The sequence below is a fragment of the Anguilla rostrata genome, chromosome 8, assembly GCF_018555375.3.
Source record: "Anguilla rostrata isolate EN2019 chromosome 8, ASM1855537v3, whole genome shotgun sequence".
NCBI classification, from domain to species: domain Eukaryota; kingdom Metazoa; phylum Chordata; class Actinopteri; order Anguilliformes; family Anguillidae; genus Anguilla; species Anguilla rostrata.
In genome coordinates, this window is record NC_057940.1 from 47429187 (window position 1) to 47451531 (window position 22345).

General features: G+C 47.8%; 1 protein-coding gene across 2 annotated transcripts; it reads right to left on the minus strand.

The window, feature by feature from the left end:
• Positions 1-902: 902 nt before the first annotated feature.
• Positions 903-21489, minus strand: LOC135261832 (pleckstrin homology domain-containing family O member 1-like). Of its 2 annotated transcripts, none has more exons than XM_064348473.1 (6): positions 21029-21489; positions 19960-20106; positions 11118-11258; positions 5495-5599; positions 4050-4151; positions 903-2272 (listed from the first exon to the last, which is right to left on the minus strand). In XM_064348473.1, exons 2-6 carry the CDS (start codon positions 20101-20103, stop codon positions 1616-1618), a joined length of 1149 nt encoding a protein of 382 aa, XP_064204543.1. In that variant the 5' UTR covers positions 20104-20106; positions 21029-21489; the 3' UTR covers positions 903-1615. The 2 variants fall into 2 exon arrangements, with proteins under 2 accessions (XP_064204543.1, XP_064204540.1); XM_064348470.1 differs by having other exon boundaries at positions 20798-21486.
• Between the last annotated feature and the right edge of the window lie 856 nt (positions 21490-22345).

Sequence of the window (22345 nt, forward strand, 5' to 3'; positions counted from 1 at the left end):
GGAGTTTGCTCGATGCAGTCTTCTGTTATAGAGGCAATGCGAGCTGATTTTCACACGTTCCTTCAACTGTGATTCAGTGGTGCCGATGTGCAGACAGAGCAGTCTCCACAGGAGAGCTTTTTAGGAGCACTTCATTATACAATCTCACGCCTTTTCAGAGTCTGACACGCCACAGTTTTCTGCCGAGCGTGCGATCCAAGCACTTTAACCATGTGGAATGTGTTGGGGGGGGGGGGGGGGGGTGCACTGTGTTGTTCTGTCATATTTCAAAGAGGACACCAATTACCAATGTGCCACCACTAACACACACACATAATAGACCGGGCGAGGGGCACCCTTCTGTTTGTGGATGACATCACAAGGGGCGTATGGTGACATCACTGTTTGTGCTTGTCAGTGATAGTGAGGCAGTATTTATTGGTATGTTCTGAAAAGCTAAAACTCCTACAATGGAGCCACTGTAAACCAGCCAAACACAGTGTTCAGGCAAGAACAAAATTCCAACACCTTCAGTTATCTCACAGCACTTAAATCTGTCTTCTGCCAGGGTGTAGAGGCTGTGTTGTGCTGGGGCATTCGGAACATGGGAAGGCACTAGGAATTTTAGAATGTGATTGGGCTGCATTATGGATTTTGAAAGGTGACTGGGTTAGGGTAAGGAACGTTTGGAAGGTGACTGTGTTTTGTCGAGACAGGTGTGGAAGGCTGAAAAGTAAAAGGCCTATGAAGTGCTGCTGGGTGTGTTTCCTGACTGAGAGACTTGGGTCATGCGCTCTCTCTCTCTCCACGCGGGACACCGTTGTTGCGTCTTCTTTTCCACACATTGCCGTAAAGTTTCGGCACCTCTGTGCACCCGCCATCACGGGTGGCTTCTCCTCAGACCGAAAATAAAAAGACACTGATGCATGTCATCCATCTCGTTTTTATTTTTTTAATCAACATCAGTGATTTTCATTCTGACCAACTAATTAAGCAAAAAAGTGTTAAATTCACAGGCTGACTGCAGTAGGGACTAAAGAAGAAGAAGAGAGAAACGGAGAGAAATCTGAGCTAAAATCCAGCTCGTGGAAGCATACAGTAACGTAGCCTCGCTGAGCAACGTGGCGCTGCTCTCTGCTACCTCTCAGGGGTACCCTGCGGGATGACACCGCGACTGTCCCGCCACTGGCTCGAACCAATGGGAGTACAGTGACTCCGGAAGGTTCTGGAATCTCCCCAGTGTGCTAGAAAAACCTGAAAAAGGGGAACATTCACATTTCAGGTTTTTCTGGGACCAGCCAGGAAAGCCCCGTTGTCCCGACAGCATCTTCAGCCCATTCCCTGCTTCCTTCCGCCACGGATCAGTCTTGCTCCCCCCCCAAATCACAGTCCCAGAGTTCAGTGGTGCTCTGCTGGGAGGCGCAAGAGGGAAACAGAAACCTCAGAGGCCATGAAGAGGGACTTACAGGGGGGTAGAAAAAAAAACAAAGAGCGGTAAAGAGGAAAACCAGACGTATTTCCACAAGCGTGAAACCGCCATTTTTTTAATGGGGACTCACTGATTGGTCTTACTCTTTGATTTCCCCCACGACTGCATCATACGGCATATTCCTGTAGCGACTCTGCTGGGGACTCCTCAGCTCTCAATCATGTGGGACGGCGAGGAGGAGGAGGATGGACCCAAGTCCAGTTTCCGGAACAGTACCTGCAGCTCCTTCACCTCCTCCAGCACCTCCCGCGCCTCCCCCCAGGCGGACACCGCCTCCTTCAGCAGCTGCTCTGCCTCCCCACCTCCCTGGGCAACGCCGCCTGAGTCAGAATCTCCGCCCCCCCCGCAGCCCAGTGACCGCACCCCCTCCAGCAGCTCCTGAGTCCTCTCCAGTTTCCGGGAGATGAGATCCTGCAGCGGGGGCGGGGCCGCGGCGGCCGGAGGGGCGGGGCCGAGCCTCCTGGCCGCGCTCGAGTCCGAGCGGGTGAGGATCTCCATGGAGACGCAGCGGCTCTTCTCCGGGGCGGCCGGCCTCCTGCCAGGCTGAGGGGTGCGGCACTGCCCCTCGGGCCGAAGCCAGTCCGGAGACGCCTCGCTCCGGCGCGGCAGGCTCCCCGACTTCGCCCTCTTCCGCCCAGACGGCGGCTGTAGCCACGGCGACAGGAAGGGATCTGTGGTGTCTGCGTCCGAGGCCTTGGTGACCTTGAAGGCCGTTTCGCAGGCGTCCCGTGCCTCTGGCGTGGACCTGCCCTCTTCCTGGATGAAGTCGAGGGTCAACATGCCGTCCGATGTGGAGGTGGATGCCTACAGGCAGAGGGTGTGTTTTTATACATTAACCAATCAATCAACCATCTCATCAATCAGCTAAATAACTAATGAACACCAAATAACCACTTAGCCAGTCATCCAGTCAATCAGTCACCCAACCAACCATCCTATCAGTCAACCAAATAACTATTAAGCCAATCAATCAGTTAACCAACTAACCAATCAATCAATCAATAACCCAACCAACCATCCTATCAGTCAACCAAATAACTATTAAATCAATCAATCAGTTAAGTAACCAATCACAGTCATTCAACCAATCAATCAACCCATCAATCAACCAATCAGACACCTAACAACTACCAAATCAAACCAATAAAATTGATCATTTAAGTTTTCCTTTTTCTTTGCAAACAGGATCACATATTTCTTACAAAAATTCTTAATAACCCCCATAAAAAGCCATGAAACACGGAAATGACGAGTGAAAATAGAAAAACTAAAAACTTACAGTTAAAGACAGTGTGGCTATGGATGGAGGACAATCAAGCAGTAATTTACAGTCAAATCGCGACCCAATCATTATTCGATATTCCACCTGGTAACTGCAGTAGGAATTCCACAAGATTCCAGGTGTCGAGTGGAACCACGGGATAATTAAGGCACACACCCTGGAGGATGTGTCGCAATGACAAAGGGAAGTCCCGCCACCCCATGCAAAATCACAATACAAGCACCGATCACACCCACACCCCAAACCCCACACAGCCACCTCCTCTCCGCCCTGGTCAGAGCGTATACCAGGTTAATCAGAGACCATCCCGGCCTTTACACTATACTTGTCTCTATGCATGTCTTAGCATCAGCCGCTGTCCTGCAGCTGATGCTCAAACGCTTCGTCCACTTCCGTTCATAAGGTCCGTATCCAGGATCTTTGTTAACACCAAATCGCGTTCACATCCCTCTTCATACAACCATACTCCCGACAATTTTAGCTGTTATATACTTAAAACGAGTCCACTTAATTTAATAACCTTTCATTCTTTCATGTACTCTCTCTCTCTGTCACTCTCTTTGGCTTAAATTTGGCTTAGTTCCTCAACCCCAGTGTAAGAAGGATTTGAACCCGCAGTCAGCAGATAATGGGTCTATTTTGGAAACCTGTACGACACGTGGCTGTAACACAGATAACCCGTACACACTCTCACACTCCTCATCGCTCCATCCAGGGTCGTCCGTTATGTCACCGACGCCTCATTATCGAAAGAAGGGGGACCGTACACTCAGCCCTGAGAAATGCGGGGAATGCACCCACCCAAATATCAGCCAATCAGAGCATCAGCAAGAGACATGTCAGAGGACATGTCACATGTCACAAGAGAGACTGGCTAATGTCTATTCACAGCTAGTTCCAGCTGTCAGAATCATAACCTCACAGTACCAAGAGCCAAACCATGCAATGCTGTTCGGTAAGTCTCACCCAGGGAGATGAGCCAGTGAGCATATTTATTTACAGTTCCTTTCGGTGAATCGTGACCTTGTGTGGGCGGGGTTCAAATTTGAGACGGTGATTCAGACCAACTCAACCCGTTGACCCTCAACATAATGCCGATTGAACCTTGGCCAGAACCAATCAGATTGCTAGGGGTTGGGGAGGAGGTCACCATAGAATCCGCCTGAGAAGTTCTGGAGATGGAATGAATGGGTGGGTGACAGAGTTTCAAAGAAAAGAATGCAGCGCTAGAACTAGCTTGGTGTTCCGCAGAGAATGTTTTGTTACTGAAAGGCGTCACGTGAATCCGATGACACGTACCACGGTCAGGAGGTGCCCGCGGGTGGGCAGGCGACGGGCGTGGGGGATTTTGGCCCGGTCACGCGTGGGGTGGGAGAGGGGGCTTGCTTTTTCCACAGTGACCTGGAGAGATGGAAAGCCACAGACAGGGAGGAAGGGAGAAAGACGGAGAAATAAAATTAATATCAAGAGAAAGTAAGAACAGGGTGGTCACTGCTCATTTGTTTCTAGTCTTGTTCAGTGTTGGATGTATGTTTTCAATGGTTTTTGGCAATACAAAATGTAGGGTTTTGTCATCCCAATAAGGCAAAATGAACTGAATTGAGAGATGAGAGACAGAGAGAGAGTGTGAAAGAGCGAGAGAAAGAGAAACAGAGATGGGAGAGAGAGAGGTGGGAGAGAGAGGTTAGTAGGGAGAGGGGGGGGGGGAGAGAGAGAAAGATACCAGGCTGGCTAATGACATAAACCTAAAAACGGTTTAACCCTTTGTTCCAGAACAGGCTACTCTCCATGGGATGGGTTCCAATGACAGGAAACCCAGGAGCCCAGAACCAGAAATTCAAAACGTACCGATGAAATTGGAGGGGAAAGAAAAGAATTTTGTTCTGAATATTGATGAGAAGGAAAGGCATTTCTTTTTAAAGCTGTTAATAATCTGCACTGGTCTGTCAGTAACTTTCATGAAGATGTTGAGTCATGTCGCTGGTATCTAAAGCAGTGGTATCATTTGTCCTTTTCAAAACTAATTCAGGCAAAGTGAGTCAGCTGCATATTCAGTCGCTCTTATTCAATCGTTCAAGAGCCGAGCAGCAACAGAAATTCAGCACGCCCCACAGGTTACCAAGGGCGGAAGTGAATAGAAAATCTAATCTTTTTTTTTTTTTTTTGCATTTGCAACAGACAGACTGAGTCAGAGGCGAACCCTGAGTCACAGACAGACCCTGGGTCAGTGTTTCTGTTAAGCACACAGCGGGGTGGCTGGTGGACCACATCACATCTTAGCAGCTCTCAGACTGGAGTAGAAGAACTCAATGTGTGGGCTGCTAGAGAGAGACAGAGATTAAGAAGTGGAGGGAAACGGAAAAAGAGAGAAAGGTTCTGTTTGAATTCGGCTTTCTATGGACGGGTGAGTAACTGTGTACGGGAGGGGAGAGGGCGCATTACTTTTATTTTTTAATTTTATGGTGGGGGGGTGTTAGTTTAATCTTTTCTTGTCTTGTCCCCTTTACTGCTTTAGCGACGTGAGTTACCTTGTCGTTGTGCAAATAAAGTTTCTTTCATTTGAATTTGAATTGCAGTGAGCAGAGAAAGCAACAGGGAGAGGAAGGTGTGGAGTGATCAATGGGGAAACGAGAGAGAGAGAGAGAGAGGGAGACAGAGAGAGAAAGAGAGGGAGAGAGAGGGGGACAGAGAGAGAGAGAGGGAGAGAGAGATGATAATGATGATGATAATGTAAGGGGCCGTACTTCATCCAGGACGTGGTTCTTGGCCCGCGTTATGGTCGCATTCAAGACGTTAATCCAGGACTCCTTCTCCTCCGGACTGACGGCCAGGAACACCAGATTTGGGACCTGGGAAAAAGGGAGAGGCAGAGTGGGAAAAAAACAGAAAAAGAGGAAGAGAAAGAAGAGATAGGAAAACAGAGGAGGAGACAGAGATGTCAGCACAACAGTTGTCTTAACCACAGCAGTCACAACAAGTGCAGTTTGCTGTTGGCAGCCATTTTGAAACATTCATCATTTCTTTCTTCAGCGGTGATCCTTGGCGAGCCGCAGCGTGGTCTGTGAAAGCCGTCGATCACGCACCTGACTCGCCTCACCTGGTTCCTCGGGTCTGCACTGGTTGCTGATTTTATGGGGAAAAGAAACAGCAGAAACCTGTTGCTCTCCAAGGCCAATAATGAACACCATTGCCTTAATTAGCTTAAAAAAGGAAACGCAGCACAATGGGCATGACGTCATTTTAAGTCCAGTGGCACAAAACGATACAACCCACCAATGGGAAGATTGCATATTCATGATTGTGAGGTCATAATCGCACTCCCTTGGCAGGGTTTGGCTGTCTGACACGGAAAGGTGGGGGGTGGTGCAAAGCTCCAGCCCTGATGTTCTCAGGCAAATATCCCTCTTTGAATGCAGCTTTAAAGGTTTGTTCCTTATTTCTCCACCCATGAAGCAGATTTATAGGACATTTTCCTACGTAGTCTCAGTAAAGCAGGGGTGTCCAATCTAGCCCAAAAAGGGCAGTGTGGGTGCATTTTTTTTGTTTTAGCCCAGCACTACAACACCAGCTCTTCAACTATTTAACTAATCATTGTCTTCAATCAAGAGCTTGATGAGTAGAATCAGGTGTCGATTTAACAAAAACCTGCACCCACACCGGCCCTTTTTGGGCTAGATTGGACACCCCTGGATACAACGTGTAAAGCACGTTTTTGCAGTGGGACGGGACAGCGCAGTGGTGTTCCAGTCGCTGGCGCGATCAGGTGGGTGGGGTTTGTGTGACACCGAGTCGGTGGACCCAGAGTGCAACGGGGCCTGGGTTCAATAAAACGCACGTTGTTGACTTTCACTCGCGTTTACATGCCAAGAGCTCCTCTTTACCAAACCCGGTTTGAAGAGTTTGGCAATCAAAGCAAATGAAGTTGCCAAACGGCACTTGGAGAGAATAAAAACAACGCCTCAGTGTTTATGCACAGGTCAAAGTTCAGGACAACTCAATACACGCTCTGGTCTCTGGAGAGCAAACCTCATCACCAAAAGACATGTGTGTCAGGTTAGGCTGGCATACTGCCATTGCCCTTGACCAAGGCACTGGCCTCAGAACTGGAGTTGGTCCTCGGGCGCTGCCCTCTGGCTGCCCAACTAGGATGGGTCAAATACAGAGGACTAATTACCCCACGGGGTCAATACAAGTATTACTTCACTTTTATGGGGACATCAGTGTACATTTAGTCGACACTTCTATCCAGGACAAATTAAAAACGTACCTGCACAAAGGTTTAGGCAAAAGGGTGACTGTAACCCATCAGTACCCAAGCCAACAGTACATATAACCTACAAAATGAAGCGCCATAGAAGGTTCGAAGAAGGAAAACAGTGGATGTAGTGTTTTAATTAGCAATGAGGTTTGAGGGTATGGTGCTGAATTTCGCATAGCTAGGGGGTAGTAAGCCTGTAATAAGTACTCAAGTTCAGGGTTTGTTGAGCCAGGACACAGTGTAAACAGGTTTGATTTCAGACTGTGGTGGAAGATGTCTCAGCTGTCCTGAATGTAGAGAGGAATATCAGCCCCGCCCCCACCCTCACCCCAATCCTTAAACTGCAGGAGGTCCTAATAGAAAAACGGGGGGCTCAAACTGAAGGCTTTTGGTTGCAAATAATGAATTAAGGGTAGAGGTTCAATGGGAGAGAGAACAGTTTGTACCAAACTCACAGTTCCAGGGCTGTTTGTTCCAGCCAATTAAGGGACAAATCAATGAATCCATGAGGAGGCAGAAACAGTTAGGCCTGCACTCAGTCAGCATTGTCCTCAACTCCAAACTGAAGCTTTAGTTTTTTTTCTTCCCCAAAATTCAATCTGGAAAGTTTGTTTTGGTGATTGTTTTTGGTGACTTAATTTCTTTTAAGCTTAGGAGAACTTTTGATTGAACGTTGGGGTTAATTCTACGGTTGGGCAAATTGCATCAGCCAAACAGGTAGCATTGATTAGAGTTGCAGACACTGGTGGCCAATGAAAGTGGGTGACACATGCAGACCTGGCCCAATTTGACGAATAAGAGTGGCTGACACAGGCAGACCTGGCCCAGTTTGGCCAATGAGAGCGGCTGACACGGGCAGACCTGGCCCAGTTTGGCCAATGAGAGCGGCTGACACAGGCAGACCTGGCCCAATTTGGCCAATGAGAGCAGCCGACACACAACCTGGTCTCGTTCAGCCAAAGTACAAAGGCTGAGCAGTAAACCCAAAGAGGCATGAATGAGCAGCTGAATCAGAGCTGCACTTCAGTTTGGAAAATTCCCCAAAGCTCCAAATTTCTACCCTGTAGAGATCGAGAGAAAACTCCCAGTCCCAGTGATGCACGTTTACCGTCTAATTTACAGCCATGAGGAGAGAAACTCCCTCATCGTAAGTGTGCCTGTCATCACTACATTAATGAGAACTATTTCAATTTGACACAGTCGATTCGATTTCCTGTTTGTGTGTTTATTAACTGGCGTTTCTTCTGTGCTGATATGAAATTGGTTGTATTATGTGTAATTTTGTTAATAAACTGAAATATAATTTTAATCAAACTGGAGGTGGGAGGAAGAGAGGGAACAAAAGAGGGATGGAAAGAGGGCCAGAAGAAGAGAGAGAGAGGGATGATGAGGGAGGGTGTCTGTCCTCTCTTTTTCCAGGAAGAGCGGTGGATTTATCGCCCGCCGTGGACTCTAGCAAACCGCTCTGATTTACGGCTCCTCTGAAGTTATGGATTTTCTCCCCCCCAAAAAATCCATCGCCCCCTCCATGCTAAGCAGTCACACCTCCCTCAAAAGCCAACACAAACTCCGTGCCGTGTCCCAGCAGATAAGAAGAAATAATAACACTTTTTTTTATCGCGAACCCAACAGCGTGCTGGTAGATTAAGTTATGCTCAGAAGATTCACCACAACCAGCCGTGTGAGCCCCCTGGATTCACCACGACCAGCCGTGTGAGCCCCCTGGATTCACCCCCTGGATTCACTCCCTGGATTCACCATGACCAGCCGTGTGAGCCCCCTGGATTCACCCCTGGATTCACCCCTGGATTCACCCCTGGATTCACCCCCTGGATTCACTCCCTGGATTCACTCCCTGGATTCACCATGACCGGCCGTGTGAGCCCCCTGGATTCACCCCCTGGATTCACCCCCTGGATTCAGCATGACCGGCCGTGTGAGCCCCCTGGATTCACCGCACACAGGCTCTACGGAAACCTCCAGAACTTCCTCCGATGTGCAAACTGTGCTGAGCTCTAGGCTCCTCACGCCTGCGCTGCTCGTGACTCAAGTGCACCTGCAGGCTTTTTTTTTTTTGTGATGATGACTCACCGAAAATAATCTGACAAAAAAAAGAAAGAACATGCTGACCTTCCCCGTTCTGGAAAAAGAACGTCAATTGATTGAGACTGATCAAAATGGCAGACGCGGATAGATATGATAAGCACCGACAAAAAAAGGAAACAACTTTCCTGTTAGAGTCGTTTTCTGTCGCTAACTGCATGCGTGTCACACCTCTAATGTTCTTAAAAAAACACGCAATTCTTACTGAGTGCCATGCACAGCATGCTGCCCAAACGTGCCAGACAAACGGCGAAGCACCTAACTGGGCCGGCGAATTGTAGACAGGCATCTGAATGGGCAGCCCGGGAGTAACACCATGTGCAGAGGTACCGGGGCGAGGTCCCCATGAGCGGCCAATCGAACCACCTCACCTCTTACAGAACGCCCGAGTCTAAACTACGCTGTGACACAATATTTTCAGCACTGTACGTCACCGTGGTAGCTGCCCACCCACCCACACCCCTGCGCACGCTGCCTGTTGCCATAGCAATGAGCCACATTTTGAAATACGTAACTGACGGACGTGCTGATTTTAAGCAAAAAGCCAACGCGGGGGGGGCGGGCTTATCCTTAGTTAGTGGGCTGAGAACGCCAGAGGAACTGTACCTGTACCGCTCTGACTGTTTTTGCATTAACCAGAGCCACCGGCTGACTAGCAAAGCCATTTCATAAAAGGCTTAGTGGTGGCAAACTTGACCCATGGGAGGTGATAGCCAATGGGCTCCCCTCTCAAAACGGACTGTTAGGGATCGAGCTGAGTGTGTGTGTGTGTGTGTGTACTTGTTTGCCTGTGTGTGTGTGTGCAAGAGGACGTTTCTCTCCAGTTATGACATAGGTTTGCAGTTGTTGGTCAGTTTGTGCGTAAGAGAATGAGGGAGTGAGAATGTTCAGGCAGACTGCACCCCTTTGGCCCACGGTACACTGATAAGCCTGATCTGACCTATCAGACACCACGGTGTGAACACATAAACCCGATCTGACCAATCAGACACCATGGTGCGAACACAAAAACCTGATCTGACCAATCAGACACCACGGTGTGAACACATAAACCCGATCTGACCAATCAGACACCATGGTGCGAACACAAAAACCCGATCTGACCAATCAGACACCACGGTATGAACACATAAACCCGATTTGACAAATTAGACGCCACAGCGTGAACACATAAACCCGATCTGACCAATCAGACACCACGGTGTGAACACATAAACCTGATCTGACCAATCAGACGCTACGGTGTAAACACATAAACCTGATCTGACCAATCAGACACCACGGTATGAACACATAAACCCGATCTGACCAATCAGACGCCGCAGTGTAAACACATAAACACGATCAGACCAATCAGACGCGATCACCTGGGAGAGGGCCGACAGGTGACATTCACGCTTCGTCAGGACAACCTGGGACGGTCACCCAGCGACACCCAACACCCCCACGGCTGCCTGCTCCCCCCCCCCCCCAGCAGGGGCGGATTTGCACTTCAGAGTTTACATTTGTTTGCTCGTCGGAGGACATTTCACACTTGGCTTCCCGTGCGTCGGTCGCTTTCCTTACGCTAACAGCCCAGATTTCCCTCCCTCAGCAGACCGCACCAGCGTTTAGCACCGCACCTGTAACACACGCTTCCTCCCCACACTTCTCTACTGCTCTTACTCATAAGCAGCTACGCCTGCAATAACAGCAGGGCTAACCGTTAAAAGCTGATGGAAGAATTGCAGGTTAGCTACAAATGGCAGGGTATAATGCATTAGAATATCGTTACATACAGTCTTTTATGTGTATTACACAATTTGAATGTGTATCCTTCCTATCAAATTATTATTAATAAACAACAATAATAATAAGAAGAATATACTACCACTACTAATAATAATAATAATGTGACAGACTGATTGATTGGCTGATTGACTGACTGAGCCATATAGGGAGATACAGTATGACCCTAATGGCAGTGTCCAATGGGACCCGGTTGCCGGGCGGATTGGGAGACTCACGGTGTTGCCTGGTTGGCGGGAGCGCAGCAGGGTGAACTTGCTGTGGTTCCTCTTGCTGCGGCTCTTGGTTCGCCGCAGCTCCTCGCAGCGCTCGTAGTCGGTGAGATCCACCACCTCCTGAACACGCTTCTCATCCTTCACCTGAGCGAGCAGAAGCACACGCTGCGTTCACCTCAGCTCTGTACACACACACACTCACATACACACACACACGCACGCATACACACACACACACTCACACAGACACACACACGCATGCATACACACACACACACACTCATGCATACACACATACACACACACAAGCACAGGCAAACTCACATACACACACACACACACTCACACACGCATACACACACACATGCATACACACACACACACACATGCACACACACAAGCACACGCAAACTCACATACACACACGCTCACATACACACACGCATACACACACACACACACACACTCACACACACTCACACTCACACTCACACACACACAAACACGCATACACACACACACACACACACTCGCACACACACACATATACTCACACTCGCACACACACACACTCGCACACTCGCACACACACACACATATACCCACACTCGCACACACACACTCACACACAGACACACACACACTACTCTGATGGTCTCAGTCGTCTATCAGGGACACGTTTACCTGCATTGTGAGCTCACACTCATTTCACTATTTCACGCCGCACACCTGTCACCTTATTTCCCACACCACTGCAGTGCAGCAGAGTAATCTCCCATAATGCACTTCAACTCCCCCAGCCACACCTCTTACACACATCACCTGACACCTGAGTTACCTGTTCTCACAGACTCTCCTCTGCATCATCACCCATGTTAAATCCTAAAGCCGGCATATTAAGTGCTGAATGGAGATACAAGTGTGACATGAAAGTGCTAGAGGAACAGGACAGAATAATACAACTTATAAGAGTCATCCTAGATTGGGAGTGCCCTGCAGAGTGGTGATAGTTAGTTCAGGTACAGTCTGAAGAGATGCGTCTTCAGGCCATGGTGAAAAAAGGGCAGGGACTGAGTGGTTCATAGAGGAACAGTTCCACCACTGGGGAGCTAGGGTGGAGAAGCTCTGTGGTCAGGACGAGCGAGAGCCATTCACCCAGATGGCAGTGGGTACAAGTCGCATTGCTGCAGCAGAGCGGAGTGGTGGAGCTGGCGTGTAGGGTTGAATCATGTCCTATAGGTTAGGCGGGGCTGTCCTGTTGGCTGCAGTGTAGTTGAGGGTCAGGACTATAAGCCTGATCCTGGCGGCGACCAGTAGCCAGTAAAGTGGCCTCAGCAGGGGAGTGACATAACGAGCTGTGTTTTTTTTTTAAAAACCACACTCTATGTGTGTTTTATTAGCACTTTATCACTTGTGAGGTTGCATGAGAAAATGGCGGGCGATAATAACTAACGACAGAGATAGGGACGGATATGTCAGCCCGTAACCTTGGCGACCCGGCCTTCCTCACAGGGTTCCAGAAGCGCCACGCCACGGAGAGACGCGTACGAGCGCAGAGTGTGCGTCGGGACGCGTCGGGACGCCCGCGAGCCCCCCCACCCGCCCCATTAATATTTCAGCAGCGCTGCAGTCCTCCCCCACGCCTGGAGCTTCAGCCCCTGCACCAGCCTCGCTCTCAACTGAGCGCGTGCGAATCGGCCAATAAATACACACGCACAGCCTGGGAAAAATACCCATTTTACTCTTCTTTCATTCAAGTTTTTTGGGTTTTTTTCGCCTACGCGCAAACCGTTTGAGGACGGGACTGAGACCCAGTGTCAGGGTCCGGGTGGAGAAACGCACATCCCTAAATGTGTCGTTCTTCAGTCCTGACTGTGGTAGAGAGGTGCGGTACACTCACCTTAGGTAGCCTGTAACAGGGCAGCGCAGATTAGCGTGAGTTAAACACCTGGAGGCGTTTTGGGGTTCGGGAACAACCCCGCGGAACCCCAGCAGAGCTTCTCTGACAGAAACACGGGGGCTGGGGGGGACCCGTTCCGCCTGCTCAGAAGCGTGAGAGATGGGCGTCTGAGGGACTGCATCAAAAACACACTCTACTCAACTGGCCATATGGCAGGACTGTCACAGGGTGGGTTTCATGTTAAAAGGTAAAAGGCTGATGTGTGAGGAAATGGTAAAAATGTACGTGCATCCCAGCAAAAAAACATTGTTTAAAAAAAATGATTACCACGGAATAAAAACAGGCGCTGCTCTTGTCTTTCTCCTCACAGTGCAACGTGTTCGTACGTGTACAGTACTCACGCAAGTCCCGCGATCCTTCTCTTATTTATACTCACTGTCTCAGCCCATTAAAATTGCAGGGAAGCTGAGGCAACGTGCACCCGTACCGAAGGAGCACTTAAAATGCTGAAAGAAAAGAATTCGTGGCTATATATAAACATCACATGACAGATAGTGTGTGTGTTAGCGTGTGTGCATGCCTGGGTGTGTGTCTGTGTGTGTGTGTGCGTGTGTCTCTGAGTGTGTGCATGCCTGGGTGTGTGTCTGTGTGTGTGTATGGCTGGGTGTGTGTCTGTGTGTGTTTGTGTGTTTGTGTGTGTATGGCTGGGTGTGTGTCTGTGTGTGTGTGTATGGCTGGGTGTGTGTCTGTGTGTGTTTGTATGGCTGGGTGTGTGTCTGTGTGTGTGGTGCATACTTGCACACTACAGCTAACATCCACACCGTCCAAGACACATGTTCTGGGAACAGAGGCATTGCAAACAGGGGGGGGGGGGTTAAATCACACCTATGGCTTTTTTTGGTGCACTGGAGAGAAAAGACAAAGGGCTCCTGTACCCCTGAGCAGGGGGGGTGGGGGGAGGAGTCAGGAGAGTGAGCGTGCGAAAGTGAGAGAGTATCCGCCAGACGCCAGAGTGCGTGGGGCGATCAGGCCGCGACGCAGACGACCCTGAAGACCAGGCCCACGGACAGGTGTGACGTGACCCCCAGGCACATGGGATCAGGCGGAAACCGGGTCTTTTCCAGCTTCATCCCATGACTTTCCATGCATGTTTTTCACTGCTTTTCCTGTTCTGCAAACTAGTATTCTTCTGTCGCCAATGGCAACGCTGCCATGATTGATCCAGTGAGCATCACGCCACACGCTGTGTGGAGGATCTTTAAGAAAGGCTGATGGTCTTTGTGCTTAGGTTGCTATGCTCTTTTAAAAAAAACCATAATACAGAAGGGGGTGGAACGCAGTGGGTAGCACTGCTGCCTCACATGAAGAAGGTCCTGGGTTCGAATCTGGCCTGGGCCTTTCTGTGTGGAGTTTGCATGTTCTCCTCGTGTCCATGTGGGTTTCCTCTGGGTACTCCAGTTTCCTCCCACAGTCCACAGGCATGCAGGTAGGCTAATAATTAAATTGCCCAGAGGCATGAATGTGTAGGTGAATGGTGTGTGTGCCCTGAGACAGCTTGGCGGCCTGTCCAGAGTGTATTTCTGCCTCTTGCACAATGCATGCTGGGATAGGCTCCAGTACCCCCCGAGACACTGTCCAAGATAAGCAGGTATAGATAATGGATGGATGGATAAAACGGATACTAAAACAGTGTTCTCTCATACTCGAGAAAAGTATGGAGCATGATAGAACATTGACAGGAAAAAGTCATGTCAGGTCCCATCCCAGCGACTCTGAAAGTCATCTCCAGAGACAGAATGTGAGGTGATAAACCATCACGCAAACAGGCCCAGTCAAACACGACCAATCCCCTGCTCCACAGGGGGCGGAGCTCCGCGCAGCTCTCTGCTCAGTCACCCTCAAAACCAAATTACCAGCATGCAAAGCTCTAGTTTTGTCTAAAGAGTGATGAAATGACTTCAATGGGCACACAAATCCCGGATGAATCCCTTTGACTTTAGGAAAAGCAGGCTTCCTGCACCGACACAGCGTACCAGTGCGTCAGCAGGAGAAGAGGGGGAGCAGCTACTTCCGTGTCTGAGGTACAGGGCTCCAGAGCGATCAGTTCAGCCAAAATAATCATGAGCACGAGTTCCTGGAACGGGCCGAAGCTCACCGTGCACCCCTGCTCGCAGAGCATGTGCACCGAGAAGAGGCTGCAGGTTCACGTCCGTAAGCGTGCCACAGTTCCTTCTTCTTATTCCCCCCTTACTGTAACGCAGGCCTGCTAATCCACAAAGAGCACAGGGTTCCCCTCGACGTCCTAACAAAATTACGACCTGGCTGCCCACCTAATCCTCCCCCAGTGTAATTGGTTGGATAATCCACTCCTCCTCCTCCCTATAGAACCTCTGCTCCTAGTCCTCTTGCTCCTTCTCCAGCATTTAAGCAGCAGATGCATCATAACACATCTCCACTGAGAGGCTGACTGATTTCTGTCATGTGACTGGATAAACCGTCTGGTCTTGGTTCCCTGCATTTAAAAATTTAAGTCATTATTGTCCTTACGCTGTGTTCTTTAGATCATTTATTCATTTTTCTGTGGGGATTTTTTTTAAACGTTTGTTTCTCCTGATGTGCACAATTATATAAAATATTCATTTAAAAAGAATGTAAGTTTGGCTGGTTGTTGTTACTCACCCTTCAATAACGGGGGCTGCCCAAGAGAGGGACTGTCCGCACTCACACCGTGACAAGCAAAATTCTAACCTATTTTATTATTGGATAGAAATGATTCTGCCATTTTTCCTTCTTCAGACCTGCGTGTGTGTGTGTGTGCGTGTGTGCGTGTGCATGTGTGCACATGCATGCTTTTGTGTGTGAGAGAGAAAGACAGAGAGAGAAAATGCACATGGGTGAATTATTTCAGTCAGCCTTCAAAAAAAACACTTTCTGTCATTTGAGTCAAGCCAAAGAGATAAATTATGGTTCTAACAAAAAGAAGAATATTACTTTAATAGATGCCTAAAAGTGCGAGCCAATTTTTCCCTAAAATATATTTGTGTGTTCACTGAACCAATCGTGTCTGCATCCCACCAATTTCCAGGATTTCAGCCCACTGTAGAGCTCTGGATCCACGTTAGTGTGGAGCGTCTGACGCTTCTGAGAGCTTTCCCGCTCGAAGTGTCGTCTGACCTTTGACCTCTGCCTGGCCAAGGCCCGCAGTGCATGTGCCAGACAGACGGCTCAGGGTCAGAGGTCAAGAACCGTCACCACTGGGGTCTGACCTTTCCCATTGGCCCGGCTGGTCAGCTGACCTGCATTGGCCAACCCTTGGGGCAGGCGGTCTCCATGACTCCTCCATACATATGCATTATTTGAATTTTTTTTAAAGTTGGATCAAAAAAAAATCTCATTCATTCAACCTCATTCTCATTTAGAAATAAAATGCACAATAATACTATTAAGACTATTATAAAAAAGGTTTTCAGGTTATAAAAGTGAGATTATATTACTCACAGCATTATGCAGTGTTTTTATTATGTAGCTGTTCTGTAGGGAAGATCAGGCACATTTCACTGACGGGGGGGAACACATTCACTGGACCCTGCATGATCGGCCAACGGGACGCCCCCCTTCCCTCTGGCACAGAGCATAATTTACAGGGTGCTTTACGTGCTCTCCTTTAATGCTCGGTTCCTGTCTCTATCTCCATCTCTCACTCTGTCTGCCCCACTCCCTCTCCCTCTATCAATGTCTAACAAGCCTCTCTGTCCCTCTCTCTGTCCCCCTGCCCCCACCACTCTGGTCTGTGCGTGACGAGCATTGAGTCAGAGGTGGGTGTGAGAGAAAAGTCTAGTGAGTTGAGCAGTCCCTGGTGGCCCAGGTAGTGCACACGCACGCACACGCACGCACACACACACACACACACACACACACACGCGCGCGCACACACACGCACGTGCGCACACAAAGGTGCCCCAGGTATCATGAAAAGGTTCATTACGCTGTATTACATTTATTTGCAGACGCTTTTATCCAAATTGGCGTACAATAAATGCATACCGAATGTCATTGGAACCACTATAAAACAGGATAAGGTACAACACTCATTATTATTAACAATTGTTCATAGCCATGAACACATTAAGTGCAGTTAACACAGTAAGCATAGGCTAAGGCTGTGTGCTTCTGAATGAAGGTGTGTGAAATGAAATCCCAGTACTGATCGACCAAACCTCAAATTCTGAAACTTACAGTAAGTACTGTAAGTTTCAGATTAATGCAGCCGAGCACCAGGTTATTAAAGAAAACACCTCAGCCAATGGGCTTATTAAAGCAAAGAACTTCAGCCAGTGGGGTTATTAATACAAAACACTTCAGCCAATGGGCTAATTAAAGCAAAACACCTCAGCCAGTGGGGTTATTAAAGCAAAGCACTTCAGGAAGTGGGATCAATTAAGCCACCTCAAGTCTCGGAGTGTCAGAATTGCAAGATACCCTGAAACAAAAAAGGCCAATGGCTCAAGCACCCCCCCCCCCCCATGGACCCATGACAGAATATTTCTCAGGAGGTTTTCAGTTGTGGACCCCTGAGAGAAAAACGCGCAGGGGGGGTAAGCCTTAAGGCTGAGAAAAATCTGTTCTCTTTTTTCCGAATCTCAGACAGGATTGCCAACTGGGGAACTCTAAAGCCCCGGCTTCGCAGGACGGCTTCACGAGGCCTGTATTCCCGTCAAAACTCCCAGACGGTTCTGAAAACTGTTTGGGTTAAAACAGTTCGCTCAGCACGAGGGTTAAAAAAGAAATTATGAAAGAATAACGACCCTGAGTACGACAGTAGTTTCACACTCGGAATTGGAACATATACAGTACTGGTTATACAAAATAAAATACTCAGTGTTGAATCAACTCTTGTAGAGTACATATGGTCCCTATTGGACTTGTATGTATGCTGTTAGTTAAATAAACGCTGGAAATTTTACTTTGTATAACCAGTACTCCCCCAGCTGCCAATGCACTGAGGCCAGAACGGAGCTTTTGGGGAGGCAGTGTAGGGAACTGGGTTTGCAGGTTTGATTCCCTGGTGGGGCAGTGCAGTTGTACCCTGAACTCTTCAGTATAGACTCAGCTGTATAAATGGATTGTGTATAAAGAATCTAAGTTATGCATGTCATTCTGGATAAACGCATCTGCTATACAACTAAAATGTGGACACAAATTTAAAAAATACAGTCATAAAATTACTGTGTTTGCCAAACAGAGTGATAAAAAAAGGCTCTGCACACCCAAAGATGCCTCAGATATGCATAAAGCTGTCATTTGTAATTGAGGGCAACTGGATAAGACAAACACAAAGAAAGCTTTATGCTGAGACGTCTGTCTTGTCCAGTTGCCCTCAAATAAAAACTAGAGCTTCATGTGTATCTGAGGCATCGTTGGGTGTGCGGACATAAATCAAAACAAATCAAACAACCTGCAAAAAGCAAGCAAGTGTTCTCCTCTGCCAGCCACCCATTTTATTTTAGCCCCGCAGTCCGCTAGCCGAGAGAAACCCAGCTAGGGGGCGCTGTCCCGTACCCGGGCGGCGGTTTTGGCGTATGGCTCCTCTCAGTCCTGTGGGCTGCCCTTCTGTAATAACCCCCTGGATCCTGCCCCAGACTGCGGCGATGTGTCTCTCTCTACGCTGAAAACCCCATCGCCGTAGCGACACAAGCCAATCTGCGACTCCCGCCCAAGCTGTGAACAGGTCTGGGGGGGGGGGGATAGGATGATTCCAAGCCCCCTGACTTACAGGTACCCTCAAAAAATATTAGAACACAGGATTTTTGGGGGCAGCGGCGGGCCCAAAGTGAGATCTTTTCATGGGGCCCAAAATCCCCAGTGGTGCCCCTGGAGTTTAAACCTCCAGACCACAGTGCTGTATTACAGCTGGAACCGCGATAAGGATTAGCTGTTCCAGGTGTACTGCAGTTCTGTGGTCTAAACCTGAGGTCTAAACTCCAGCTAAGCACCCTGTAATAGATCCCTCTTGCCCCCCACTCCAGAACAGCTCACATGATCCTGGGGTGAGTCTGGAAGTGGGCGAATAGTTACTGAATGGTGCCATTTCACTTTGGATAGAAAGCACAATTCAGAGACATCCGCTGAACAAACACATGAGGGCGGCCTCCTTTGTCATTTTAAACATAAGCTGGTTCTGTGACAACACAGACAACATTCTGTTTCACATTCTGTGACTCCAGGAAGTGGACGTCAAAGTAACTGCAGTAACACTGTTACCGTGACCGCTAGAGGGCGGCAAATCTATCAGAGCATCTACAGAGTGCCAGTTTTGTTTTTGTTTACGACTGTGACCTGTGGTCACCTGTGTTTTCTGATCTAAAGTAAATAATTAGGCCTCCAGCGTCAAACACAAGGAAGTGCTACTTTAATAACTATCAAGGTCTAATTATTTCCTTGATACTGGTAACATTAACATTTATGTACATCATGAGCAGATTAGCGTTGTAGTTTTTTTCTGACAGTAGAAATTTCTATTTATAAGTGCTTATATTAACACCTCATTTTCTTTTTTCCATCTGTTTAAATATACCTCTACATTGCTTATTTTAAAATATTACTTCTCATTCTAGGATCGCTGTTTATGTGACATCAGAAGCGAGAGCAGTAGGTTAAGAAAGTTAGAAAATGTTAACTTTGAATCACGAATTCATTAATTTCCAAGAAAAAGACAATGACTTGAGTTTCACGATAGCATCTGCTTGCTCTCACATTTCAAGGGCATATCCACTCTGATGCATGAATAAAATGACAAACAAAACCCAGCAGTCGAAAAAATATCTATAATTTTAGATCCCGATTAGCACAGTGACAATAATGAGTGGAACCGCGCAGACGTTACGAGACGCGCGTCTCTTTTTCTTGATTCCAAAAGGGATACGCAACGATATTCTGCGAACTCACCTCCTTTTCTGAAATGTATAGTTGGTCCCCTTTCAGCACAACGAAACGGTTTTTCCAGATCTCCCTAAAAATCCCTTTACCGCAAAATTTGCGAATCCAGCCAGTTTTATCTGGCTGCGACGATGGCTGGTTGGTATCTTGCATGCCCTGCATGTTTCAAAAGAAAAAGCAAAAAAAAAAAAAAATGTTAGACGTTTCAAAAGCACTTCACGGGGGAACCGAACAGAGACTAAAAACTCTTGCTGCAAACTCAGCCCCTGACATTTATCCTGTGACAGCATCGCACTCATCGCGCACGCAGACACCCAGGCGACCCACCCACACACACTCACGCACGTGCGCTCCACGTCCAATCTGGTTCAAACTATTTGGATCACTATTATATTTTAATTAGGGCGGGGCTTGAGATGGAATTGTAGCTGCTGGCCCTATCGCGGGAACGCTGCCTATCATTTAGAAACGTAAATCTGCTGGAATCGGCGGTGTATTCTGAAAGGCACTGCTACTACTAACACATAAGGGATTTATTAAACCTCTACAAACATTTGAAAGGGAAACTTTGGTGCAAGGGGCACGTGGCAGAATCAACGTGCAACACAAATGCATACAGCCAGATTTATGCTGACAAGCGTTATTTTGATATTGTGTCGCAATGACATGTTGTAAGTAGCTCCGCGTAAAGATACATCTCACCAAATTGAGAGTAAAGCGTCAATATTAGCATCACGTCCGACTCGTGCTGGTTACATCAGCGGGTGTAAATAATAAAGCGCTGGTCCCCGAACAGCTGACAGAATTACGAAATAATTCGTGCAGATGCGACGTTATAAAATCTCACCCGTTTGGCCAAGTTGCTTTTCCTCATTGTGTGGATTGTTTGCACTAGTGGCAGTTGTATCCCCTGGTTTCTCCCAGGTTTTGTCGTATTTCTTCTGATGTTTTTTCCCGTTGGCTGTGATTACAGGTTAGTCGATATGCGACGGGATTTATTATTATTATTATTATTATTATTATTTGTTAGGCAAAAAGCTGTAACCCCTCGTCAGGCTGTTTCCTTTCATCGAACTACCTCCGTTTTCTCCCGTCGTCTTTCTGCTTCATTCCTTCTTCTTTCTCCAAATGGGTCTGCGCCTCCTCCAGCTCGCGCACCGTACTCCGCGCGCTGAATTGGCACTTTCTGGTCGCTGTTAGACTATATCATTGCTACAGCAGCTGGCTCCTGGATTCAGTCTTCCCTTCTCTGTCGCTCTCGCCCTCTTCCGCTCTACTACGAGAACTTGGGGCTCCCGTCTGGAAGGCGCAGCGCTTTGTGACAAGACTTCGTCGGATCCTGCCTTTTTAGCACTCGACAGCTCCATCTATAGCCCCAACAACGCTGGTTGGTTAAGTGATGTCACCGGGATACAGCCGAAACGGCTGTCAGTCTCGAGAGCCGCCTTTTTTGATAGTGCGCTGTGAAAATACGATTGGTTATCGCATTTTTTACCTGACAAAAAAACAACAAAAAAAAAAAAACAATAAAAGAGCATTTAGACGCAGCTGTTAAGAGACATCGTTGATAACAGTTGTATAAGTCAGTTTTCCTGCAGGTTGAAATTCTTGGCTTGCCCAGTTCTACAATTAATTTGTCCAGATACAGCTGTCCAAAATGTTCCCCCCGCCCCTCATAGTCAGATACTATACATCGAAGACACGTGTATCTAAATAATTTAAATATTTACTGTCTCAGGAGAGTCCAATTTTGTGAGTGTGTGTGCGCGTGTTTGTGTCTGCCTGTGTGTGCGCGCGCTCGCTTGTGTGTGTGTGTCTGCGTGCGCTCGCGTGTGTGTGTGTGTCTGCGTGTGTGTGCGCGCTCACGTATGTGTGTGTGCGAATTACGTTGTTTCCTACCGCAGTAATTTCCCTGTCTTTTATCATCCCTATAGCATGTGAGGGCTGATGCATGACAAAAATCTCAGTGTAAAACCAACTCTGACAGAGTACCTTTTACACAGAGAGAGTAACGTTTTATCAGTTTTGACTCATTTTAACTCTGTTAAGCCGATTTAACACTGCGGAATTTAATACGTCATGAGGTTTGTCAGAACAGGCCGTATACACTCCAGTCTACCACAAACATGTGATGTGATGGGTTTACCTGAGGTTTTCATGTGATTTTTAGCCCTGATTCTGCATTATCTTCCCACTCTGAGGCCTTATTTATTTCGCAACAGCAACACCAAAATATCCTCAACCAAGGAAGAAAATTGACTACATCCAAGCCTCTTTACATGTCAGTCACAAATACAAAAGCATATTATTATTATTATTATTATTATTATTATTATTATTATTATATTATTGCTATTTATCCACAGCCTGTTACCTGTGTTTCCACAGTTTGAAA

Excerpts from the sequence above, each read along its gene's own strand:
- LOC135261832 (XM_064348470.1), bottom strand. The coding sequence starts at position 20,824 with ATGAGGAAAAGCAACTTGGCCAAACGG. Across the intron at positions 20,107-20,797 it reads AAAGCAACTTGGCCAAACGG|GGCATGCAAGATACCAACCA; the intron begins GTGAGATTTTAT and ends TGAAACATGCAG. Across the intron at positions 2,273-4,049 it reads GCGGGCACCTCCTGACCGTG|GCATCCACCTCCACATCGGA; the intron begins GTACGTGTCATC and ends CTCTGCCTGTAG.